The sequence below is a fragment of the Primulina huaijiensis genome, unplaced genomic scaffold, assembly GCF_012295235.1.
Source record: "Primulina huaijiensis isolate GDHJ02 unplaced genomic scaffold, ASM1229523v2 scaffold42415, whole genome shotgun sequence".
Lineage (NCBI taxonomy): Eukaryota > Viridiplantae > Streptophyta > Magnoliopsida > Lamiales > Gesneriaceae > Primulina > Primulina huaijiensis.
In genome coordinates, this window is record NW_027360177.1 from 376,090 (window position 1) to 401,257 (window position 25,168).

The 25,168-nt window shown below is 35.7% G+C and overlaps 6 protein-coding genes across 8 annotated transcripts; 1 reads left to right on the forward strand and 5 right to left on the reverse strand.

The window, feature by feature from the left end:
- Window positions 1–611: 611 nt before the first annotated feature.
- Window positions 612–5,369, reverse strand: LOC140969657 (probable LRR receptor-like serine/threonine-protein kinase At5g59680). The gene is made up of 9 exons (XM_073431076.1): window positions 4,872–5,369; window positions 3,971–4,520; window positions 3,078–3,541; window positions 2,587–2,722; window positions 2,222–2,293; window positions 2,082–2,150; window positions 1,863–1,934; window positions 1,122–1,193; window positions 612–1,032 (listed from the first exon to the last, which is right to left on the reverse strand). Exons 1-9 carry the CDS (start codon window positions 4,963–4,965, stop codon window positions 993–995), a joined length of 1,569 nt encoding a protein of 522 aa, XP_073287177.1. The 5' UTR covers window positions 4,966–5,369; the 3' UTR covers window positions 612–992.
- A 1,143-nt stretch (window positions 5,370–6,512) lies between these two features.
- Window positions 6,513–12,708, reverse strand: LOC140969669 (protein phosphatase 2C 70-like). Its single transcript, XM_073431093.1, has 13 exons — window positions 12,355–12,708; window positions 11,122–11,311; window positions 10,793–10,990; window positions 10,517–10,692; window positions 10,276–10,434; window positions 9,287–9,430; window positions 9,146–9,207; window positions 8,610–8,745; window positions 7,985–8,079; window positions 7,721–7,836; window positions 7,499–7,628; window positions 6,824–6,878; window positions 6,513–6,737 (listed from the first exon to the last, which is right to left on the reverse strand). Exons 1-13 carry the CDS (start codon window positions 12,535–12,537, stop codon window positions 6,576–6,578), a joined length of 1,806 nt encoding a protein of 601 aa, XP_073287194.1. The 5' UTR covers window positions 12,538–12,708; the 3' UTR covers window positions 6,513–6,575.
- A 1,675-nt stretch (window positions 12,709–14,383) lies between these two features.
- Window positions 14,384–17,791, forward strand: LOC140969640 (peroxisomal adenine nucleotide carrier 1-like). Of its 3 annotated transcripts, none has more exons than XM_073431040.1 (6): window positions 14,384–14,567; window positions 14,687–14,843; window positions 16,294–16,525; window positions 16,805–16,951; window positions 17,045–17,205; window positions 17,285–17,791. In XM_073431040.1, the coding sequence occupies exons 2-6, from the start codon at window positions 14,701–14,703 to the stop codon at window positions 17,562–17,564; spliced, it is 963 nt and encodes a 320-aa protein (XP_073287141.1). In that variant the 5' UTR covers window positions 14,384–14,567; window positions 14,687–14,700; the 3' UTR covers window positions 17,565–17,791. The 3 variants fall into 3 exon arrangements, with proteins under 3 accessions (XP_073287141.1, XP_073287140.1, XP_073287142.1); XM_073431041.1 differs by having other exon boundaries at window positions 14,387–14,540; XM_073431039.1 differs by having other exon boundaries at window positions 14,384–14,843.
- Window positions 17,792–17,828: 37 nt separating this feature from the next.
- Window positions 17,829–19,288, reverse strand: LOC140969641 (uncharacterized GPI-anchored protein At5g19250-like). The gene is made up of 2 exons (XM_073431042.1): window positions 19,134–19,288; window positions 17,829–18,545 (listed from the first exon to the last, which is right to left on the reverse strand). Exons 1-2 carry the CDS (start codon window positions 19,201–19,203, stop codon window positions 18,037–18,039), a joined length of 579 nt encoding a protein of 192 aa, XP_073287143.1. The 5' UTR covers window positions 19,204–19,288; the 3' UTR covers window positions 17,829–18,036.
- Window positions 19,289–21,428: 2,140 nt separating this feature from the next.
- Window positions 21,429–23,573, reverse strand: LOC140969617 (probable aquaporin NIP7-1). The gene is made up of 5 exons (XM_073431016.1): window positions 22,773–23,573; window positions 22,460–22,684; window positions 22,169–22,363; window positions 21,818–21,879; window positions 21,429–21,742 (listed from the first exon to the last, which is right to left on the reverse strand). The coding sequence occupies exons 1-5, from the start codon at window positions 22,986–22,988 to the stop codon at window positions 21,529–21,531; spliced, it is 912 nt and encodes a 303-aa protein (XP_073287117.1). The 5' UTR covers window positions 22,989–23,573; the 3' UTR covers window positions 21,429–21,528.
- A 23-nt stretch (window positions 23,574–23,596) lies between these two features.
- LOC140969619 (probable aspartic proteinase GIP2) lies at window positions 23,597–25,025 on the reverse strand. The gene has a single exon (XM_073431017.1). It carries the CDS (start codon window positions 24,980–24,982, stop codon window positions 23,651–23,653), a length of 1,332 nt encoding a protein of 443 aa, XP_073287118.1. The 5' UTR covers window positions 24,983–25,025; the 3' UTR covers window positions 23,597–23,650.
- Window positions 25,026–25,168: the final 143 nt, after the last annotated feature.

Below are 25,168 nucleotides of genomic sequence, written 5' to 3' on the forward strand. Positions count from 1 at the left end.
CTAATTTCTAGCATGGTAATAATTGTAACTGTTTGAAAATCTACTGTCTGTCATTTTGGCACAGCAGCAATAAAGGCAGTGGTAACTAACTGAATTGACCCCTTCAGATTTTGGATATTAAAAGCTGTACTTCCCTTTGTGACCCATCCCATAGTGTTTTTCCAGCTAGATTCATGACATGTTTCCTGGATATAAATGCACTCTTACTGAAAATGGATGAACAAGGAATGTGAAGTTAGATTTAAATATTTTTATAGATTTAACCCATTCCCATTAATTTCTGGTTGAGGTGGTGGGCGTTAAATCTTTCCAAAAGGTTTCGTGATCTTGGAAAGGCATCATAACTTTAGCAGACATGACAAACACGGTTTTACCCATTTACAGACGTGTGTTTCACAAAACTTCGTACCATAAGAAAACTAGGAGAAAATATTATTTGTTCGCTCTTCGCATAGATCTTGCCTAGCACGATATTAAGCCCGAAAGTTTACTCAATGCGCACACCCAAGAACAGTGTAAAAAAAGACAGAAAATTAATACAAAAGATGTTACCGACATCATAACAAAATAAATCAAAATCTAAAGGATTCTTGATCATCAAGGCAAGATTACATGTTTTTGGCAAAAAGAATCGTTAACTGAAATTCGTGATGAGTATATGCGGTTTCATGCACCTACTTCAAGTGTAAAACAAAATTACAAAAAAAAATTGTTGCGAGATCTCATATACAATTCCAAACGAGTATGATGGGAAAACAAATGTCACGAAGATACGTTTGCTATCAAAATAAATCAATATGCACACACCGCTGACACCAAAAGAGAGAGCAATTACACTTTATCTAATTACATTAACTATATTCACTTGTATTGCATGTAGAATAGGAAGTAAGAATATGGTTTTCTTCAGGAGTTGAATGCGAAGAACTCGACCCTGACTGATTCTCGAATATAAAGTTTGAAGGCCAAATAGAAGTGGTTTGAATGTTCCTTCACAATTGGGGCGGTGTCAGAAACGGGTTTCCAGAATACCTGAACAACAAATATTGATTCAATCACTCAATTCTTAACCATTAAATTAAAACGAAGGAAAAATTTTTGACATCTAAACGAATAACAACCTGAGTGTCAAGCCAGGTTTTCCAGCAAGGTTGCTTGGTACTTGGCCTGTCAGATTGTTGTTTTGCAGGAAACTGCGAGTATACAATTCTATGTTAGAATGGGTATGCAAAGCTTGTTAGAAATGCCAAATTTTATTCAAACAAAGAAATGCAGATATTGTTTATAATAAATGGAAAGCCTAGGCCGCACAAGAATCAGCAAGGTATTTTAAAATTAAAAAAGTTTGAATGAGCTCAGGAAAATCTCCCAAGGATTATTTTCTTCTACTGGCTTATGTAACAGTTTTCAAAAAAAAATTGTACATAAGGATTGTTTAAGATTTAGTAAATTTTCACACAACCACAGACCAGGAGGTATTACAAACTTATCAGTCGTGTCACACTGATATGCTTTGTATAAAGCATTTGCATTTCGACTGAATATATCGAATTTGCATCAACCAATTCATAGCTCTACAGGAAGGTGAGTAAAATTGTAAACGTTGACAAACTAGAGGGTTGGTTCCTTAGATTCATTGCTATAACATGTCCTGATCCCCTGTCAGAAATTTAGAGTCCCAAAATGCAAAAATTATTTTTGAAAGCCTACACCATGCATGCTTCATGTGAATGTACCAGGAAAAAAAAATCACCGTCGATAAAAAAAAAAAGCAGATAAATACTTTGACAAAGGAATAATGCATTACTGCAAGAAACATGAGACTTTCAACTTCACAGAATGCTTCTGAGTATAATACTTACACTTCACGTAATTTTGTCAGTGTTCCCAGAGATTCAGGAATCACTCCACTCAGTTTATTGTCTTCCAAATGCCTAATTGAATGGTGGAAATTATTAACACGTACAAACATTTAATTTCCAAATATTTTAAAAAGGTGACATTGAAACAAGATTGTCCGAGTTTATAAAACCCCCAACTGCACTTCAGTTCCTTGTTGCAAATGGAAGTCACTAACTTACAGAATTTCCAATCCGATCAATGAACTGAGGTCTGGAATAGTCCCTGACAGGCTATTATTTCCGAGCAATCTGTTAATAAAAGGAAGCCATCAATGAATAATCTTCAACAATTGCACTCGAATATTTTGTTTTTAACTCACATGCTAGTCAACGCTGTCATCCTAAATATACTTGGAGAAATTGACCCTGAAAGACCCGTGCTTGTGAGGTTTCTGAGGACAATAGAGAAATAGAAGTTAGCCGCCAGAGTCATTTGCCCAAGATGATAACAGAGTAAGTTTGAGCGCTTCAATGAGTGAATGGGTACGTGAATTGAGATAGGGAGCACGCACAGCATTCGGGTTCATCTTCCAAACTTCATTCTTTGCTCAGAAGTTTAAATTTTTTCATAAATAAATAAGAACAAAATTTTAGTTTTGAAAATGTAGTTAAAAATTGTCCACTCCTCAACTAGGCGGTTTCATCTCTGCCCCTGAAGAAAATTAAATAATAAAGTCCAACTTACAAGGTGGCAACACGAATTCGGGGCCCTTCTGTGCAAGTTACTCCAGTCCATGAATATCTAGGGGGTAAACATGGATCACCATTCCAATCAGCGGGAGGGTGCTTGAAGCTATTTCTCAAGTCTATCATTGCAATTACTGAAAGGAGAAAAAGAAATGCCGGTAATACTAGGGCTCCATGCCTGAGAAATTTTATACAATTCATTTAGTCTGAAGAGGTTCATTCAAGTGAAATGTTTAAAGAGCCATAAAACAACTGTTGTCAAGTGCAAGACACTAAAAATGTAGGAGCATTTGCAAAGGTGAAAAAGACTGACTTATCATCAGCATGGAAAATATTTTCCATGGTGATGTACCTACCATAATTAAAATATTTTGTAATATTATGATCAGATCAATTTCACTATTCTAGAGTTTGGTCCAACTAAGAAGAAATTGTAGGGAAAATCCCGCTAATCATCCAAGTTATAGATAATTAAGAGCTGATTCATACCATCACGTGCGAGCGTTTTCCCTCCAGAAGGAAGCAATCGAAAAGCCTCTCCAGCATTAATTAGAGGACCAGCACTTGACCCAAGAGTCGCAGTCAAAGTTAAATTAGTAATGCCAGAAAGAGGCCACTGGTTTGCAAAGACAACCAGACCAGCTGGAGTTACACTCAAGTTATTGTAATATGTAACACCATTGATGGTTATATCAACCATTCTTGAGCTCCATGAAACAGAAGTTTGATCATCTGCGAAGTAAAGAGCAATATAATATTCTGCACTTTGAAGGATTCCAGGTGGCCAAGGTAGTACTAAAGGTTCTGATGGGCTTTTTGACAACCGTGAGTGAAACACTTTTACAGGAGGAAGGTTCCAGATACCAGAAACAGCGAGTTCTCCTGAACTTGATGGCGGAAATGTGTTTTCTCCGAATGGCTGCCAATAGCGATTAAATAGGTCATCCGGATACCTGCTCATTGGCATTCTTGAAGTTAACTATAAATGAAAGAGCCTCTTGAAGAATGCAATGACAAACAGTTCTTGCACAGACCAGTAACAGAAAGCATTGTAGAACCATCAGAACACACATTATGGACTTTTTGCATTTCGTTTCTAAGTAAACAACTTCAGAATTCACATTGAATCGTGATATTTATGAAATGGTCGAAAATAAAAAGAGAAACAATATGGAATAATTAGCACTGTCAAAAAAACCTAAATAAAAGAAAACAGACGACATGAACAGAGGAAAAAGATCACGCGGAAAGATTTTTCAACAAGTTTCTTCCAAAATTAACCTAAACTATGAAGCCTTGAATGAATTCAATAAAAATAAAGAAGCAGAATACATAGATCATCCAATTTGACTACCCATAGCAAAAGGAGCTCAAATACTTACTCAATTTTTGGTCCATCATACCCAAACTTGTGTCTAGCAACCAAACTCAAAGAATAAGCTTTAAAATCTGTTGAATTATACAACTGATCCATCAAAAGCACAACCTCTAGAGCAGAGATGAAAGGGTCAGAATCGGTGTATGTGTTTGAAGCTAAACAGACGCTCAAATTCTTTCCCGTTGGCAAGAAGACACCTTCATAAGAACTCGAACTCCCATTTATTATATACGCCTCGGTCGTATTAACCACACTCCAAAATGTCCCATCAACTATCTGATCAAAAACAGGAGGATTAACGTTCCCGTTCACTCCACCATAGTAATATGACGTCCTGACCAAGTATTTCCGAGTCCTATCAACCGGAATTTCATAGCAGAATTTCTTGAAAAGGTTGTTCTCCGAAGGAAATGTGCGCACAGTGGATAGAGTTGGGACTAGAACTTGTTCTGCTATAGTCTTGGAAATTCCGGTTGATATGTAGGCCGTGTCTGGCTGCCATTCCAATCCTTTGTAGTTATAGTTAACAGAAGCGCCACAATCAAGTAAGAAACCTGTAACAAAGAACACCAAAATTTGTTTTCTATTAGTAAGTGAAACTCGATAATTAAAGAAAACCTGGGAAAACCACAAAATAACAGAACAAATATTTTATCTTATTAGTAAAAGAGCATCGATCAACAAATAATCTGCGCAATCCTAATAGATTAATTAAACAAAACTCAATCAAAAAGCAAACCTGCAAACACCTAAAGAAAACTCCGAAGTTTAGAAATTTATCAGTAAAATCAAAAGCCCCGATAAAATTTTGGCAAGATTTCATGAGGGATTCATAATAATCTAACAAAAACCAGAAAACAAAATTACAATTGAATCGAGGGTTTGCTACTTTTTCGTTGACTTACCTCTAAGGGGTTTAGAGAAGGAAACGTAGGTCAGGGAAGATAAAACGAAGAGGAAACAAGCAAACATCTTCATGCATACCAAAGAGAAACACATGACAAAAAGAAAGAAACCAAGAAAAATCAAATCTTTTGAAACAGAGAGGGAGGGAGAGAAGGTGGAAAGGCCGAAGGGTTGAAAAGCGATTGCGGAGTCGCAGAATGGGAATGGAATTGGTCAGTTCGTTTGGTGAATTCTGGAAGAAAGAGATGAAGTTGGTGAAGAGGAAAAATAAAGAATCATATATGCATCGGGTAACGCGGGAACCGGAAGCAACAACTACACCAGGTCAGAGTGATGCTCGTCACTTTGATTTGGACACGAAATGTCAATGATTTATCAAGTCAACGTCCCAGAAGACAGCGCGAATGGAGATCCAAGTTTGGGGGATTTTTATGAAAGTACACAACTTGTCGCCTCGTGGAAGAAACAGGGCAAGATCTTGTCTTGTAGAGGAGGGTCCGCAATAAAAAAATAAGAATGGCCTGATTTATCCGAGTGAACTTGGGAGTTTGTTTCACTTCCAACGTTAAACTTGTAGCTTAAACAAGTATTATCGATAATATTATTCAAATCTTATTTACACCACATTCAACTAATAATTAAACTTAATATATAAATAATAAAGTTAGTCAATATGGAAAATTTAAAAGCATAAAATTTCCTAAAAATATTAATATGATAATATATCTTTCATTTTAAAAAACCATTACATTTGTGTGAAAAAAAAAATACATACATTTAACCATTTTATAACGAGTTTAATGTTTGATTTTTAAAAAAGAAGTGTTTTAAATACAATTAATTTTATATAAATGGTTTTTTTGGTTTCTTGAATTTTTATAAGAGGGTGTTTGCTGTATAATTGCAGAGAGAATGCATAAAAAAGTGTAGTTCTATATATCTAAAAAAAATATATTTATAAATATATCTACATAATAATTAATACCCCCAAAAAAATTCAGAATACTCGAAAGAAATTTAAGTATATTGTAACTATGTGTATGTCATCCCGTCTAGCGCCACATACATTGTCATTTATTTTTATTTTTTGAACAAGAACATACATTTTCATTTGATCTCAAGAAAAAGGGTTTTTCGTACCTAAAAAAATGAGGATTTTCGTACCAACAGATAAATTATGAAATCTAACTAGATGAATTTTTAATATTAATTTATTGAAAAAAAATCATACATTCGATTAAAAGTTATTTCAATAAAGATATTTACGTAGGCATTAATTAATTACAACAATATAGTGTAGACCAAATATAAAACTAACCCTTATCAAACTTTTGCGGGGGAAAAAGGTTTATTCTTAATTAATATTAATATGTGCCTAAATTATCATGACAAGAATTGTCTCTGAGAATCTCCAGCGAGAGCAAATTTTTTTAAAACTTTACTGCTTGAATGATCATGTCAACAAAAGCCGAAGAGTATGATAACGTCCAGTTTGGTATAGTCGGATGCTTGTTAATTGTAAGAAATTGCTTATTTGATAAGAGTAAATTTTAAATTGGAAGTTCAATTAACCACAACCCGGGTTAAAGCTTTAGGGAATATGTGCGTGTGTGTGTGTAAAATATGAGCAGAGACAGAGACAATCAACAGGGAGTAAACGGCTATGAAAGAATTTGTATAAATGAAAGTGATTTTGAATCTTTTCAGGGATCAAGTTTACAAGATTGGACTTTGTCTGCGTTGCTAAAATCTACAAATATTATAGATGTATTATCCTTTGTACGCAACGTTCGAGCCTCACTTAACAAAAAATTAGCTATCTTCTCTGCAGTATTGTCTCGGTCCATGGCGTTTCTCTCCATTGCCTGTCGGAAAATATAGATGAAGTAGAATTCAGAAACTGTGAACTCAAAAACTAAAAAAACATATTGAAGAACAATTGTTCAGTTACCTGATTCACAAGCTGAACCGCCTTCTTGGTACTAACGACATCCCAAAAGCCATCGCTACATCCAAACCAAGAATTTGCCCAGTCAAAAAGGTGCAAAAGCAACACGGAATTCCTTCGAATATATATATTATTTACATAAATATATATATATATCATGCAGAGGAATGGTCCTACTCCTCGCAGAAACACACAAACTATGTTTTGGAAGTTAGATGCAGAAATGAGTTGGGCGTGACGTATATTGCCGAAAAACTCTGTAATATGAACATCTTAACCTCCAAATTGTCAAATCAGTTGCCACTCTGTTTCTTATTTTTGAAATTAAATGTTTAACACAATTGGTAAGCAAACGCAGGTAAAGTTTTAGCTTCATGCACGCCCTTCCAAATGAGCGGGGGACATCTCAAGAAATGAGCAAGAATCTTTCGAAGAAAATACTTGTATCCAAACAGAAAGAAAGACTTATTTCCTTGACGGGATTTTTTGCGTGTTACAAGAAATCTCTTGGTTCTCATCTCTACAAAACAGAGAGATAAAAAAACCATTCCACTTGAGGAATATAATATAAAAATGAGATATAAAAAAATCTGTATTAATATTAAATAAAAATGAAGTAGAGAATCCAAGACGAGTTTTGGGGTAAAAAAGAGAAGACTTGAACTTTCAGCAGATTACCTAGACAACAGAGCAAAGCCCTGTCTTGTTTGGTCTATGTACACAGCTTCACTTATATAGGGGTCCGAACTGAAGCGAGCGTCCTGCTCCTTCAAAAATTTGTCTCCAAGCATCCTGCCTAGATTTAGTCCTGAATGGAAACAATCCAGGAAGGCAGGAAGTAAGCATATACTTGATGAAGAAATAAAAACTTTTTTATTGCCAAAAGTCGGCTTTTATCACCGCATATTCGTGATTCCCCATCTCTCAGAGGCGCTCCTGCTGCTTGCATACGGAGTCTTTCAGAATAACTGGTTATTCTATGGTCTTCCGTCATATTTATCTGCTTTCCCGCAACACTGCCAGATTATGGTTGAACCGGGTACTTTTGTCAATAAATAACTCAAGGTGAAAATATAATACATTAATTTATCCATATCTTTTTTCAGTCCACACAGCATGATGGCTGTGGCACGAGGTGAAAGCATGTTAAATATCAACACCTACTTTACGATGCAAGCTGAGTCTCCAACATTTGCACACTGTACATGGAAATTTTCATGATTATCAGCCCAAGCCAGTAGCACTGTTGCAGTACAACCCTGAAAGAATTTTAATATCACAAAAAAATTAACAACCTTAAACATGTCACTAGATGTATATAAGGAAACTACAGAACCTACGGAAGATTCCATTTTAAGGTTCCTATAAAAATGCAAATGTAGCAGCCTAGCTGAACTAGCGATTAGTGATCTTTATTATAACTCACTATATTGATGAATAATAGCATTCTGCTTTCTAACTAGATCATCACAATGAAAGGAAACAATGTTAAAAAACATTTTGTAGCAAATAATTGAAATCTTACCAAGCTAAGAAATGTACACCCACAATTCTATTATTCAGTCAATAAGGCTTTTCATAAAGTTCACATTCATCTTTAATACGTTAGTCTGAACTATTAATAATACTAGGAAAAATAGACATCATTTGACGAATTAAAGTGCAGTAATTGAATTAGAAAGCATGTTAAAAAAACAGTGATGTACATGGCACATCTAGGAATGTTACGATCCAAGAAACTGAAAAATATGGTAAAACAAGGTTAAAAACCAGAGATGCAGAGCAGAACCTCATAGTAATGATTAATGCGTGATTCAGTTTGGTAAAATGCTTCTCTCAGTACATCAGAAGCATCAGATTGTGATAAAACCTTCTCTCTTCTAATCGAATCCGACAAGATGTCAGCAATTACTTCAGGCATTATTCTGTGATAAATGATAAGTAAGTATATGCTTTCCATAAGAGTATGTGGCCAATACTAGAAATCATAGTCATGAATGATCAAAAGAATTTAACATGAAGCATGCAGTGTCAACCTAAAGCACCAACTAAGGTTAGTACAGGAATGCTTCACTTTAGTCCTTAGCTAAATGTTAGAGGCTTAACTGCTTCAATACAAATGCTGTGAAAACAGTCCGATTTCTAGAAAGTGGTATTCAAAGAACAGTAGATCATGTAGATAACAACTTTGATAGCTGCAATAGATTAAAGATAAATAAAATAATCCAATATTAATGATAGTGCTGGTCACGATTCAAATCAAAGTTTATTTCTGATTCTCCACAAGTAGCAAAGCATAGTCCAAGTTAAAGAAAGTGGATTTACTTGCTAACGGATGTTGCAGCATCTGCTCCACCATGACCATCACATATGCCAAAAATTCCAAACTGCAACAAGTGAAGCAAAAACCTAATTGCTAATTCAGGTATTTCTATAAATCAATAAGATAAGACATAACCCCAAAACCTGATAAGTTCCAGGAAGAGGCCATTGGTAATAGCAGACATCTTCCATGGGCAACTTTTTTGCTCCTCGACGCATAGCCATGGGATCAGATGCTATACCAATGCCGAAGGGAATCTTGGAATCTGTTTGAGTTGTAATATGAACCTGCAGCAGGAAACAAAGAGCAGAGCCATTAATGAAATTGCCAAAACTGCAGAAGGGCCAGGGCCACCAGGCATACGTTTCGATTTCTACTTACAACAAAGGGAAGGATAAGAAAAGTAAGAGATAAATCCATTGAGAATAGAGATGTTACGTAAGTTCTAGCGACTAAATATAGACCAAGACATGTTATATAAATCTCAGCAACTACAAATATGGACTTTTAACCTGATTAACACATTTTAGTCAAGGTTAATTCAGTTTTTTCTGAGTTCTACCTCATCCAGTCAGCTTTCAGCCAAACTGGAAGTGGAAGGGAAATGAAATAGAATAAGGACATTGTTAACATGTTACATCCTCACCCTCTTTGGCATCCACAACTATACCAGGATGATGTGTACCTTCCACTTCCATATCTATGTTTTTCCCAACTTTATTAAAATAGAAAATAAGCTAAGTTCTCAAAGCTTCATGTTGAATTGGAGCTTTAAGTGCCTGTCATTGTAGAACCCTCATATTATAACAGCATAAGGAGAATAATAAACATGGTGACACAAAAGAAAAGATTTTTCTGGTTAATCTTCTCTTCCAGAACAAAAAAAATGGCATCAAAACAGTAAGACAGCTCAAGGAGATGTGAAATTATAATAAGCCTAGTGAGACATATGAGTTTATAGCAGGACACACCATTATCATAGTCATCAATACTCTAAACAAAGAACCAGGAGCAAATCCTGATTTGCCATAAAGGATCATGCGTGACTACATAAAAAAACTTTCCAAAACAGATTGTTTCACAGACAAAGCACAGACAAGCTTACAAAACCCAAATGGTTGCATCAACTCACAAGAATCTTTGAACTTGTGCCTAAAGTTATTGTATCTCCAGTTGAAAGCTCAGATGGAGTACCCAAATGTCTATTTCCAGATTGAGGGCGATGAACTGCTTGGGAATTCAAGAGTGTACCATTCAAGCTACCCATGTCAACGAGCTCCCATTTAAATTTCTGCAGCAGCGCCACGTTATCAAATACAGAAAGCAGATAGCATAAAAATCAAGTACATACCAAAATAAAGAGCTACGCTTACACTTGCATTCCAATTTATCATTGAGTGCTTTCCAGAAACTTCCGAGTCCTTTAACAATATATTACAAGGTAAAACTCTTCCAACAGTAACCGGGAGCTTGGATGTATTCGTCGACTGTACGGAATACTGAAGCCCACGAGAAGGCCCAGAAATTACCTCCAGCATGATAGTACTTCCTGCACTTCTAAGAGAAAACCATGATCATGTGTTTTATAAATCCTGCCAACAACACTCCGAGAACATTGGAACTTATATAGTTCGTGAGGAGAAAATTACTCTGATTTGCAGTATAAGCGGGAACAGAATCTCTGAAAGTTCTCTTATCTGGATCATGTTTTGAGCTATAGTTCACATCCTCTCTTCTTCCATATATCAGTTCTTCGGGAAACTTATTGGGAGCAACTGGGAGCTTCAGCGTATGACCCACAAAAGAATCCTCAGAATTATTTGGAATGTTGAGAATAAAGCTGTCATCTGGAAAGAGCAACAAGAAACTTCGAACTTTTACTAAAAGAACGCAAAACTTGACATGACTATAATTGGACAAAAAAATTTACAATAATTTATAGCTTAAAATACCAAATAAAATGGTTAGCATCTATTACTGTGGGTCAAGTGAGAAGTTGTTGATGGAAGCCTTTGTTTAGATTCCCCCGCAATATAATTTGGTGGGCTGAGACCAGCTTGAGTTTGACAACCAGATGGGTCAATAAAATCACCAATGATAGATGCACTGCCTTTGCTTTCAATAATACCATGGTCTCCGTTAATGAGTGGCCTCTCAATGTCATCAACCTGTTGTGGAAAAGGTAAAGCACATAACAGTCATGAAAAATAAAGGGGGGGAAGACACAGTGCGCAACTTTCAGATGAAACAGTCATTGCAGGTACATGTTACATCAAGCTAAGCCAAGCAATCCATGTCATGCACAAACACAATCATAAAAAATCACCATGTAAAGAACGTAAAATACCAACTAATGCATGAGAAGAACCTCGAAATAACCATTAAAAGGTTACCGTAACTAAATTGGGAAACAATGAAAAAGAAAAATGTTCCCCTGTTTCGTGCCAGCATTGCATCATTTTCCATTTGAAACACTTAATTTTTGAGAAAGATGGATAACAATTCAATATAAAATACTAGTGTGGATTATGCAGCTAGGTACATTACAAAAACATTGCAAAACTTGAGGAATGAGCATGAAAAATGAAAAATTAAACCAGGTAAAAGGAATTATGATTGCATTTAGAGATAGATATATATAGCACAAGCTTTATTTACTCAAGCCTAAGGAACATAAACTAAACGCCAACGAAGAATACTCCACATGGCAAGCACATGACAATCAACTTCCATAACATCGACAACCAAGTGGCATTGGATAAGAACAACAAACCAAAGCCCTGTTTCCTTTCCAGGAAAAACCAATGAACATGTATAATGGAAACAAAAAAACGATAACCCCCCCGCCCACGGTTCCAAGGAATATCATATCAACGACGAATGAACAACTTTCATCCGTTCAAAACAAATAGCCCCAGTAAGATTGCTAAAGCAAGCCAAGAAGTAGCTAAAATTTGCAAGAATGAGAAAATTGGAGACATGAAACTAGAAGGAAAAAAAAACAGAAACAACATAATCTTTCTCATAAAACCAAGAACCGAAAGGCCCACTCAAACACAAAAACATGCAGTTGCAAACAGCGCCTAAATCCCCAAAACAGAAAACCGATCAAACATATCTTGACGACCAAAGCTCCCAACGCTCAAATCAAAATCACATTCATCCACTCACTAACAAACACCTAAACCATACCAAATAAAAAAAATCAGACCTTGATCGTGATACGCGACCGGTGGCAACCGGCGGAGGAGATGAAACGACGCCATGGCTTGAATCTGCAAGCGATGAGAACCAGGATGATAATGAGCAGCAACATAAGAATCACTATCCCAAAGATCACCCCCGGCGATGATGTCAAAGCGCTGGTGCTGATGACTTGCATCGGATTATCCATTGGATTATCAATCACTATGATTTTCTAGGTGAGAGATAAAATCGACGCTCTATATTATCGGAAAATTCGAACTTTATTTTGTATTTTTACCAACCAGCCATACCTAATAACAACAACCATAGAGGGGAAAACCGTGCCTCGGCTTCGCGAGAAGGATGCTTTGAAATGGTCACTCTTGTTATTACTGTTAAACTCAGTTCGGACCCACATAAATATTTATTTATACGTTAACCCCAACACTTTCTTTTTTATCCTTTTACACCCCAAAGCGAGAATTATGTGTCTCGAGGACCTCAATTTTGTTGTTCTCATGCCATTTTAAAAATCGTTGCTCTATATTTTAAAAATGTGCGTTTTGATCTGTCCTTCCTTAAAAATAACAATTTGAACTCCAACGTCACTACTTTATTTAAACTTAAAAAATTTAGAATCCATTCAAATACGTGTATTGTCTTGCGCAATAAATAAATTCTACGTTAAAGAAGATAGTGTATGGTTTTATATAGAATCTTGAAATCGGGGACTGCCGTTTTCTTCGGAAAACTCCTGGCGATTCAGTTGACAACAGGAGCTTTTACACATATCTTTTCACGAAATAGCCATCATTTTCGAGTCTCGATGAAAAATCCCTTGAATTGTGCATTGAAAATGTTGCTAAATCGATTTTCTCGTGTCCAAAACGCAACGAAAGTTTTAAATCTATTGAACATCATCACTTCTCTAAAAACACAATTGTTCCATCAAACATTTATATCGATTAATTATATCATCACAATCTATAAATATATATCATATTTAGCAAGCTAGTGTCGTCACATTCCATATCTATACTAATTTCAAGAAAATATGTGTATTATAAAAAGAGAACGAACTATATAATGTAATAGTAATTATCGCATTTGAGTTTTTTGCATTTTTGGCCAAATAATACCGAAAGAATTATTCCAAGTATAGCATAGACAAAACCTTCATTCATATGTTATGCTGGAGAAATAAAAGTGAGATATCTTATCATTTAATCAGTACATTGATTGTAATTCTTGAAATACCATCTTTAATTTATTTATTATTTCCAATGCTTTTCGAGTTAAATTCACAATAGAACTTATTTTTTGAAAAAGAAAAAAAGAATCAACTAAGTTAACTGAACGTGAAATTCACCTTATAAAAAAAATTCCTAAAGCTTGATTACTTTTTTCACATAATTTGCATGTGAGCTCCTCCTCTTCCATATATCATACTATTTATTGTGTAAACGTGTGTATTTTCCAATGATGCATGCATTATTTTTTAATGCTTTTCCTTTTATTTTATTTTTTAAAATATTGTTAAGATTATTATTTAAATTGATTTCGTTATATGATAGAAAATAATTTATATTCTCAGTGGTATTTGTTTTTTTAAAAAACTTGTTTGTGATGTTTATGTTAGATAAGTAAGTCTATCTTGATACAATCTTAAGGATTAATATTCGTGAAATGGGTTGATTCACTCAATATTTATAATGAAAAACAATACTTTTAGTAAAAAAACTATATTTTTAATAGATCGGATCGAGTTGGATATTCGTCTCACAAAATTGATTTATAAGATGATCTGAAATGAAATAGGTATAATAACAAATGTCCTACTAGTTCGTTATCTTGTGTTTACCAACCAATCTTGAGTACCTAAATTTTGGTTGAAATATTCACTATTTTTAATATTTTTATAGTAAATCAGAAATAATAATTTAATATATTTTTTTAAAAAAAATAAGAATTGAAATGTTTTAGGTATATTTCACAACAATCATATGGAAAATTTTAAAAAATCAAATAAATAAATATATAACGTGACATTGGTCCTGCCGTAACCTTTTTGATTTACCAACCCCAAGATCTTCGACTAACCAACTACTTTCTCGGCGGCGGTCATAAAGAACCCAACAACTACGACGACGGGCCGCCGTAGTCAATGGGACTTCACCGCCGGACTCCGCCTCCATTGCACTAACTTTCGAAGTTTTGTTCTATACTCCTTTTTACTGTGTTTAGGAGCGCGATCGCCGGAAAGGCGGCAATTTACTTGATCTAAACTTTTGACTGTTTCGGTTTCTCATCATTAATTATCTTTTCATTCACTTTTAATTTTTTTTTTTGGTGAAAAGGTTGGTTTTTTTTAATGGATTTGGATCTGGAGTCTCTAGTGGAGGCGACGTCGGGTGCTGTGGGTGCACTGGTCAGCACCACCATTTTGTATCCTCTCGACACATGCAAGACGAAATATCAAGCTGAAAATCGAGCTCAACATCACCAAAAATACAGGTTTTGCCTTCTTCTAATTTTAATTTATCGGCAATTAAGTACAATTTTCTGCGTCGTGCTATTGGTGATACATCTACTGTGGAACTATTGCAGTCATGGATGCTTTTTTTTTTGGTAAACTTTGGAAATTAGAAGTCATGTAGTGTTTAAATCCTTATCATGAATTATGCTGCCTCTTTTTGGGCGTGGGAACGGGACGTGTTTAGTTACTGGGAAAACAGTTTTTTTTTTCTCGTGTGCTTGATTCCATAATTTGGTGGGTGATGTTACATTTTGGGTGTTTGAATTAAGTGGGTGTTTTTGTTATCTGGTTTTTACGTCTCCGAATAAGGTGGAAATGAGAATTTGTGTCTTTTCTTCATGTTTACTGAAATGAATGAAATTAAGGGGAGAGACAGTGTTGCTGCACACTGTTTGAATTTTCTTCAAGTAAATAACTTTTTCATGGCATTACCTTTTTTTGTTCCATGAGAAAACTTTTTGTGTTGGAAAGATTATGATTCGAATCATAGATTGGATATGGGGAAGTGGGGATTGGGATTTGAGCTCAAATACACAAAAAAAAAAGACGGTACGAAAGCTAAAATTATGCAGACTTTTTACTGTTGCAAGGATTTATGATTCATGAGGTTTGAAATTTAAACAGAATAAGACTTGAGCATATTCAATGCCAGCATTTCGTTGTAGATTAACTTAATGGCTGTCTCAGTGCTGATTTCAGAACTATAGATACGCTAATGTGATTTTTTGAATTGAGTTGTTTCGATGAGATGGGTAGCTTAGGTTGCACAAACTCATGTCAACTGACATGATAACATCATAAAATTTGAAGAGCTTCTGACTTTTCAAACTTGATCGTGCTCGAAGCACCTACCTTCTGGGGATGTAGTGGTATAAACTCACCCCAAAGTGGGAAAGAAGGCCAGCTCGAGCTCCATTATTCCCATTCCAGATACCAAAAATAAAAAAAAAAAAGCATTCTTTCACACCCGTTATCAAGGTCTTAACCCTAAACCACAACCTTAACTTATTGAACATGAAAGAAGCTCTTTTTTGCTTCCAGATACCAAAAATAAAAAAAAAAAAGCATTCTTTCACACCTGTTATCAAGGTCTTAACCCTAAACCACAACCTTAATTTATTGAATATGAAAGAAGCTTTTTTTTGCTTGGTGTTGTCGCTTATAAAGTCTTCTCGAGTATTTCATCACAAAGAAATTCTTTCATTCATTTTCCTTCTGATTCATGTCTAACATCTTTGTGGCATTCTATTATTAGCTTTGTGTTCTGCTTAACACTATGTTTGTAATGTAAATGCGTGACACCTTTGTCAGTATACTCACATGTGGATCTTGCTTGCTCTGTAATTGAATCTGTACCCTTGTCTGTCATTCCTCAGCTAAACAGCTGGTGTCTTGAATTACCTGAGTTTATGATTCTTATTCTAACAGGAATATTTCAGATGTCTTCTGGGAAGCAGTTTCCAGGCATCAAGTACTTTCCTTGTATCAAGGCCTGGGAACGAAGAACTTGCAGGCTTTCATTTCACAGTTTGTCTATTTCTATGGATATAGCTTCTTCAAGAGACTGTACTTAAGAGAAAGCAGATCCAAGTCAATAGGAACTACAGCAAATCTGCTAATTGCTGCCGTTGCTGGCGCATGCACGGCCATAGTAACACAGGCAAGTCCGGAATTCCCCTATTTCGTTTTGCTAAAATGCCAGCACCATTTTGGTTGCATGATGAGTGTTTATTTATTTCACGTTGAATAATGAAAAAGGGTTAAAGTCTACAACGTTCATTGCCCTGGCTAGTAATATAAAGGATCTTGAATATTTTTATTATAGCGAGTCTCAACCTGCCAGCTTCACGTTAATACTTTTTGGTGTATATGTTACTACGTCTGAATTAGGTAGCCTAGTTATATCTGTCATTGCCCTGATTATGGTTTTATTGATCAGCCTCTTGATACAGCATCATCAAGAATGCAAACAAGTGATTTTGGGAAATCCAAAGGGCTTTGGAAGTCCCTCTCTGATGGAACTTGGAGCGAGGCATTTGATGGTCTAGGAATCTCTCTTCTTCTTACAACAAATCCTGCCATACAGGTTGATACTTGTCCTTTTATAGTTCCATTTCTGAAATTCGATAACTAATTATCATCGACAACCAATTCTAATGGAAATTACAATGCCATACAGTATACTGTGTTTGATCAGTTGAAGCAGAGACTATTAAAGAACAGAATGAGCGAACAAAGAGGTGGTGTATCAACTCCAGAGACTCTTTCTGCATTTTCTGCATTTGTGGTGGGTGCAGTTTCGAAATGCATTGCTACCTGTATAACCTACCCAGCTATAAGGTAATTGAAACCGTGAATTTATCTTGCTTGTTTAGTTGACTTAGCATTTTGGTGAAGTTAAGTTTTCAATTCTGAACAGATGCAAGGTGATGATACAGTCAGCCAAGTCAGATGAAAATGATGAGGGTAACGCTCAACTTAAATCCTGTAAGACAGTGTCTGGAACTTTTTACTCCATTTGGGAAAAAGAAGGGTTACTCGGTTTCTTCAAAGGGCTACAGGCTCAAATGCTGAAGACTGTCTTAAGCTCCGCTCTGCTTTTGATGATAAAGGAGAAGATCTCAAAAACAACATGGGTCCTAATGATTGCACTAAGGAGGTTCTTCTTGACAACTAGACCGAGGCTAAAAAGCTCATGAAGTAGCATCAGCATGGTGAGTCCAATAAACTCAAAATATCGTAATGCCTCTTGGTGAGTCCAATAAACTCGAAACAATTTCCCTTTATAAACTTAGTTGTACACATGATTGTGTTATTGTGACATAATTTTGCACAAACAAAGGTTAGGAATGAGCCTTAATTTCATCCAAATAATGTTATAGAGGAGATTACGAAAGTGTCATTAATGGAAGAAACTTGCCAGAAAAGGAAGATATTTTTATATGACAAGAAGAGCCGAATAGTGGAGAGACCAACATATTGCAAAATGTGCGCAACACATCAATGCATGGTTAGCTTTATAACAAGCTTTCGTCAATATTTCATATCCTGTCAAGATTTTAAACTGCAGAGTCAGTTTCTCAAGACACAAAAGAACTGACATCGTTTAACTAGATACATGGCGAAAAGAAAAATAAACTAGATTTGTCAACCTCGAGTGATCGACTCCACTCAGTGTAACACAAAAAATGCTGCAAATAAAGCAACAAAATAGCTGATAGAAGCAAGGCTGGACGCTCCACTGTTGTTCGAATTAGTTCCCACAGAGTAACTCCCATCAGGTGTGCTTGTAGTCAAAACGACAACTATCCAGTTACCTTCAGAACCGATACCGATGCCAGTGAACGTGGAATCATTTAAATAGCGTGTGTATTGCGATTTCGTGAAATTTGATATGACAAGAATTGGATCGAGGTTGGGAACACAAGCAGGCAGAATCTGTCCATCTCTTGTAGTGGTGGCATTCAACCGGCATTTTCTAAGAAGGTTTGGAAAGTCAGTGTACTGAGGTCCGGTGCCTGGTACAGTGTTCGAACCTGTGGTGTTGGTGCAAGGTTGGTACTTGAATTGATCTGCAACTTCACTGCCCAGGCATTCAGCTCGGTCATTTTTGGTTAATATCGTCAAGTTTAAGGATGTTCTGTACTGGTTAATCGCTTGAAAAAGGTTGTCGTCATCATCTGCGGAAGGAATAATAAAGATCGAGTTATCACCTAAAAATCTATATTAGAAGTAAAAGACGAGATTTTTCATCGATCTGATTTCAATATCAGATTCGTAGCCCCCATTCAGACATACTTCGGCCAGATCTTTAAACAAAAGGCAACAGAGATGAAACAGTTAACTCTACAATTTCTTGATCTTTCCTCTGTCCATTTGGTTCAAAAAGCGTTACTGTAATCAATTCTACTAAACAATATTTGTACCTAAAATGCCATGTACTAGCTCAACCGCTAAAAACGTGAGCACTTACGAGCAACAAAACTAGCCAGGAGAAACTGAAGAAACCAGACATCATAAGAGAACATGTTCGACAAAATCAAAAACTAATCTGCTAACAAAAACAGACCTTAAATCCCAAAAATGAGACCACGAAGTTGTCGATAAAAGTTGATAACAAGACATCCATTTGGCCTGAAATTATAACATTTTGAAAGCAACAAGCAGAACACCACAACCCAAATCCAAGAATTAAAGACAAGGCAAAACATATTGTGTCTTGGATATTCAAGAAGATGGGTAAGCTGGAAAAGCAGTAGAGTAGTTACCATCGCATCTTGCGAGAAGAATGGAGTGGAGGAACAGAGAGAGGAGGAACCACCATCGGAGAAACGCCATTTCTAAGTGAAATATAAGGTTCGAGCTTTTCCCTAGAGATTCTGTCTTGGGGAAGGCATATGGGTTTGCCTTTGCCTAATATAAGGAAAACTACCGGTGACGCGGCATTAGGAGACGTAGCAAAATTTGAAGTAATCAATACGTCATGTCTTATATTTACTTTACCATATTATTTATTTATCAATTAATTATTTAATTTATATTAATTAAATCACTTAATTTATTAAATTATAATATTATTCTATATAAATAACATTATTAACATTTTTTCTTATATTTAAATTCAAATGTTCAATAACTTTTTAATACTCACACTTTCAATTCTCTTATTTTTATTTTAAATATTGTTTATCTTTATTTATAATTTCATTTACCATATTTATTAATTAACATTTTTTTAATATTTAAAATTTATTACATTAGTTTTCATGAAATTAATAATTTGACAAAAATAAACTAAAAACCCGTAAAAATTAGTATGTACCGGCTAGTTTTGATAATTTGAAAGTGAATTTAATGAAAACTAAATTTATAAATTGAGAAAATAACATTACATAAACATGGTGAAATTAAAAGCAACATACATAAACTAGAATAGTATAGCAAATATAAAATAATAATTCCGAAAAAAATATATTCTATTTAAAAAATAATGTAATTAATCACATTTTGATAAAGAATTGCACAACTGGAAGCGTAGGTGGTTGTTCCATATTCAAATGAAAAACTTTTATGTTTTAGAGAATATATGTATGTGTCCACTCTGCTGCATGTGTTTGACTGGCATTGCCTCATGATTAAAACACTTAGTTTTAATAATTCAAACCTAATTTAATGTTAATTAATATTATTAGAATAGTAAAAGGGTAGTAATTGAGGATCTAAATTCGGGAAAAGAAAGTCTCTCGTTAGTCAGTATGGACGAGGACAAGCCAACGCAACAATCTACAGAAATCTTTTTCTTCTTCAATAAATCTCCATTGATTATAGTGGAAAAAGAAGAACCGCAATGGATCGATTTTTTAAATTAAAAAATAATATTTTTTTTATAAATGACCCAAAAAAAGAACCATAATGGACCAACCAAGAAATGTATTCGTTAATGGCTGAATAGGAAATAGTTTAGTACATATTTTTAGTTGCACTGAGTGGCTATTTCATTCAGATCAAATGGTTACTCAATGACCATTTCCACACCACCAACCTATTATATGAAAGGCACTTGCAATAGCTTGCCTTGTTCTTTTGCCTTTGGTTTGCTCAAATTCATATAATATAATTAAAAGAGCACAACCACCATAAATTACTAGTTCCATAAATTACTAGTTCAGACAACATTAATTTACCGGTAATAGGAGTGTAGATTATTCCAAATTAAACAAGTGCTTTACGCTACTATCATGGAATGTAATACATACAAGGGATATGGACGACGTTTCACTGAAAATATAAATCCAATCAAGCGAGTTTTTCAGAAATGTGCTACTTATCATTAAAAATAAAAACACAACCTTTTTTTTAAAAAAAAAATCACACAAAAATTTAAATTCAAGAAAGTCTACCGAAATCAGTCAAGAAAGTATAAAATCGTTAATCGTGTTACTTTAGGGGTTGAAGTCATACTAATTCACCAAATAAATAATAATAATAATAGACAAAAACTTGTGTGAGACGGTCTCACGGGTCTTATTTTGTGAGACGGATCTCTTATTTAGGTCATTCATGAAAAAGTATTACTTTTTATGCTAAGAGTATTATTTTTTATTTCTCACAGATAAAAATTCGTGAGATTGTTTCACAAGAGACCTACTCATAATAAAGTAGGGATTAGGATTCTTGTTCACGGGCCCACTATGAATTTAATATTCGTTTTTACGGGTTTGGTCCATTCATAAATTAAAATCAAATGTTTAATGTTAAAAATATAAAATGGAGCTTCAATCGATTTCTAATTGTCGTTCCCAAATCCCAACTATCTTCTCCCAAATATTACTCTAAAAAAAGAATACTATTGAAAAGTGAAGATTCAACATCTAACCATCAATGTTTGTTAAACAAAACTTTAATAGAAAATTAGAAAGCAGTTAAATCAGTTGGTCTATATTACTAAACAGTGAACAAGAAAATTTACATGATTCTGATGCCATTGTAGAACGGAAAGGAGGAATATAGTGATTCATCAAACAAATGAAATTAATTTAACTCTATAAAATTAGGTTAAAAAGTAGAAAAATTCAGTAAAAATTGATAATTAATGGAGCATCCAACTCAAAACATCAGATAAACTTGTCTAGATGCATGTTACCAACTTCATTGTTACATGTTCTAATGTAAGGATTCTCTACTGCCTTGAAGTGGTGTTGTACAAATTTCAGATTCGCAAGACCAGCCTTGGAGCCGTAGAATCCGGTAAACGAGAACTCCGACGATGGCTCCTATAGTTGGGGCTAAAAGATACACCCACAAGTGATCAAATCTCCATGAAATAAGTGCAGGTCCTAATGATCTTGCTGGATTCATTGAGCCTCCAGAAACAGGCCTGGGATTCGAAGATTTTGATAAATGAAAACATATGAAATAACTTACTTTGAAGGTGTTTTGATTCAGTTTTTACCCTGAAATAAGCACTCCAAGACCAATGGTTACTCCAGCAACAAATCCAGACAACTCCCCCAGCTGCAAAAATTCGTGTTGTGTTATGTTTAGTGCCTATAACACGGTCTTCAGGATAAGGGACAGACCATAAGTTAAATTTTATAATCTTTCAGTCGAAAAAATCTCATTTTTGGATTTTAAGGAGTGAAACAACTATCTTTACTTTCTCTTGTTTTCATTTGGATTTGGCATATTGCAGCAAAATCATAAAAACCGCGAGCTAACAGAATATTGAGCCCTGCGGTTTCTACACATTATTTCATTTTTGTCGGATGGAACTGCTGCGCGATTGTAGCATTGTCTTACATACCGATTTAGGGTCATTAAACAAGGATGTAGTTAAGAACAGGACGATGAAAGTGGCGAAAAATTCGACCCAGAATGCTGCAGTGCATCCATGTAGTGGTCTTGTCATCATAATCTCAGCTTCAATGCCATAGACTAAAGGTACTATATATGCTGCCAAAACTGAGCCTCCCACTTGTGCAAGAACATACAGTGGAGCCTTAAAAATTGCAATTGTAATTAAAACAAGGGTAAGTCTAGTCTCCTTGCATAGATAAGTTTCATTAGAATTTCAATCTGGTGTTAAAAATTTTACCTCTGACAAAGGAAATGGACCAACGGTTGCGAAAGCAATGGTTACAGCAGGGTTCAAATGAGCCCCAGAAATGGAACCTATAGAGAAAACTAAGACTATCACTGTTAGAGCTGCTGTTACTGCATATTCCATTAGCCCTGCTTTAAGTCCCATGAAAGCCATGTTTCCAATGATCCCACCAATGCAAAACATTAGAAGAAATGTTCCCAAGGCCTCTGCCATGACCTGCAGAATGTTGGTTTCTGTTATAAACACAACGAAAAGTTTTGGCCCAACCTTTGATATGTCAATTCTTGATTCGCCGGGTGGTTACCTTTCGGAGAAGTGTTGTGTTAATTTCACAAAGGTGCTTGAACAAAGTATTGTTCGTTAGAATGTTTCCGTTGCTAGGAGGAGCGATGTATCCAATCTCATGATCATTTGAAGGCTGAAATATTGTGGAGGTACTCGGTGAAACATCAGGAGAAAATGAATCTTGAAATGGAGTGGCTTTCATTTTTCCGATTTCTCTTTTCTTGGTTGTGGGCATCAAGTCTTACGGGGGATGTTTGAATTGTATTTGAAGGAAAGCCAATACAAATGAAATTCCAGATTAGGGATTCGTAGATTTTACTTTTGAATTCACATATTTATGTTTTAAAATTGCAAGAAATAAAAATGTGAGACGCTGGGAAATGAGGGAGGTTGGTTTCTTCAAGTGTTCAAACACGCAATACTTGCGTTGTTTCCTGAAGAAGCATGAAAAGTTGAATCATACTTCTTGCATGTACTATAAAACACACACAGTTTGACCATTTCTGTTCAACTGTTTCCTAATTATTTAGTACCTAGAGAATTAGATCTGCGACGATAATGTTCACCAATTCTATAATAAACATTTGGAGAATCCAAGATTTTTGTTGTAAGAAGATTTACAAAGTTATCCCATCTCTGCTTTACACTAACATTTCAAAACCTCCAAACGATTTTCTGAAAACATATTAGTCATATGTGCAGCTTGTTATCCTCGGTAATATTCGTCTTTGGAACTATGGGACAGTGTCGAGCATCCGACAGTGTTGTAAGAAATGTAACATACTTGCATTCCTAATATATCCGTTATTTTCCATAGCAAAAAAAAAAAAAAAAAAAAAAAAAAAACACAGTACACTAGGAAGATTTCAAATAGCAACTGCAAATCAAAACGATTCCTCAAGCTTTTGCTGTAAAATTGAAGTTGGCACAAGTAGTTTGGCGCCCCAGCAACGTAGAACTGAACCCGAGTCTGGAGCTCTCAACATCAAACTCCAAAAAGTTGTCCTCAAGTTGATGCCCTCCAATAACTATCGAAGTCCTAGGATTCTTGCCGCCATCAACAAAAGCCAAGCACAAAACTTCACTATTATGCACAGACACCATCGAATTCGCACCAAACATAGTCCATGTAACATTGTTTAGCAGGCCAAACTCAATCTGAGGCACCCCTGGGCCGACCCTCGTGCTTCCGAGGCTCGACGACTTGTAGCAAGTCTCGAAAGGCACAACGGGTTTTACTCTAGGGACTTTGGAGATTGACTTAACGAACGCCTTAGTAATTGCGTTGTAGATCGATGTGTGCAGAACGGTATAAGGCACCACGGTGCTGATCTTAGTGCCGCCGTTGCCTTTGGCATCGAATTTTAGCAATTTCGGGCTCGATGGCACAATTTGATTATTTATTTTTACGTGTTCGACACCTATGAAGTACTCCGTCGACGGCCAAGATTTATCGGGGAAAGTATCGAGGACAGGATATGCAGTGCTGACAGGATTTACAAGAAGTGGGGTGTACGAGAGTCCCTCCGAAATTACGATCCCAGGGGGTGGAAGCATACTATACCGCCCGTTTCCTAAAAAAACAACTCCTTTTGAAGAACTAAAGCAAATTGCGAACTTTTTACTGATTCCTAATGCACTTGACAGTAATGAAGGTAATGAAGTGTTAGTCCTACCAAATCCGACCATCCCTTGAACTCGTTTAGCAAGTTTCTCGCCAAGAAAGAGAGAACCGCAGGAGAACAAGAAGTTGGGAAGCCGAATAATTCGGCCCGGATTTGACCCGTCGGTGGATTCCAGGGCGATCACATCAGTTGCCAGCTCTCCTACCTGGGCCGAAGGTTCTACCGTATTGTAAACCACATTGGAACAAGTGTTGTTGTTGCAACCTGGTCTCGGCCCATCCCAGCAGTTGTCGCAGGTCTTGGATCCGGAGAGTGAACACTGTGGGGAATGACAGAGAGCGGGCGAATAAGAAGAGCTGTTATACTCAGCCCGATCACAGGCCGCCCATAAGATTTTTCCGCCGATGTCTATAGTTAATTTGACGGGCCTTGGAGGAGTTCTTTGCCCGATGGCGGTGAAGTATTGGCCCGTTGATGGGTCTTTGGTGACCGTAAGGAGAATGGCACGGACAGGGGAAGCTTGTCCAATGTTCCGGGCCGTGCTTGGGTTGAACAAAAGTATGATGCCCAGAAACAGTAGAGAGAATGAGATTGAACAAGACATTGTTTTGCCAAAGGGAAGACGAGAGAGTACAATGAACTACACTCAAGATTGAATATATATAGAAAATATTAAGTTTCAAAGATTACTATTTTTATTTTTCATATGTATTTGTATTTTCGCTTAATGTAAAACCTCTATTACTGCTGTTATTTTGTCAAACAAATTGAACCGATACGGTTGGATTTT

Bases quoted from the DNA above. Each gene is read 5' to 3' on its own strand.
- LOC140969657 (XM_073431076.1), bottom strand. From the start codon at position 4,965: ATGTGTTTCTCTTTGGTATGCATGAAGATGTTTGCTTGTTTCCTCTTC. The intron at 2,151-2,221 runs GTGAGTTAAAAA...TTTTATTAACAG, and splicing joins ATGACAGCGTTGACTAGCAT to ATTGCTCGGAAATAATAGCC. The intron at 1,935-2,081 runs GTAAGTTAGTGA...CCATTCAATTAG, and splicing joins TTGATCGGATTGGAAATTCT to GCATTTGGAAGACAATAAAC.
- LOC140969669 (XM_073431093.1), bottom strand. From the start codon at position 12,537: ATGGATAATCCGATGCAAGTCATCAGCACCAGCGCTTTGACATCATCG. The intron at 8,746-9,145 runs GTAAATCCACTT...CATTTATCACAG, and splicing joins GCTGCAACATCCGTTAGCAA to AATAATGCCTGAAGTAATTG. The intron at 8,080-8,609 runs GTTCTGCTCTGC...AAATTCTTTCAG, and splicing joins GCATTAATCATTACTATGAG to GGTTGTACTGCAACAGTGCT.
- LOC140969640 (XM_073431039.1), top strand. From the start codon at position 14,701: ATGGATTTGGATCTGGAGTCTCTAGTGGAGGCGACGTCGGGTGCTGTG. The intron at 16,952-17,044 runs GTTGATACTTGT...AATGCCATACAG, and splicing joins CAACAAATCCTGCCATACAG to TATACTGTGTTTGATCAGTT. The intron at 17,206-17,284 runs GTAATTGAAACC...AATTCTGAACAG, and splicing joins ATAACCTACCCAGCTATAAG to ATGCAAGGTGATGATACAGT.
- LOC140969641 (XM_073431042.1), bottom strand. From the start codon at position 19,203: ATGGCGTTTCTCCGATGGTGGTTCCTCCTCTCTCTGTTCCTCCACTCC. The intron at 18,546-19,133 runs GTAACTACTCTA...TTCCTTCCGCAG, and splicing joins TCTTCTCGCAAGATGCGATG to ATGATGACGACAACCTTTTT.
- LOC140969617 (XM_073431016.1), bottom strand. From the start codon at position 22,988: ATGCCCACAACCAAGAAAAGAGAAATCGGAAAAATGAAAGCCACTCCA. The intron at 22,685-22,772 runs GTAACCACCCGG...AACATTCTGCAG, and splicing joins ACACAACACTTCTCCGAAAG to GTCATGGCAGAGGCCTTGGG. The intron at 22,364-22,459 runs GTAAAATTTTTA...GCAATTTTTAAG, and splicing joins GTCCATTTCCTTTGTCAGAG to GCTCCACTGTATGTTCTTGC.
- LOC140969619 (XM_073431017.1), bottom strand. From the start codon at position 24,982: ATGTCTTGTTCAATCTCATTCTCTCTACTGTTTCTGGGCATCATACTT.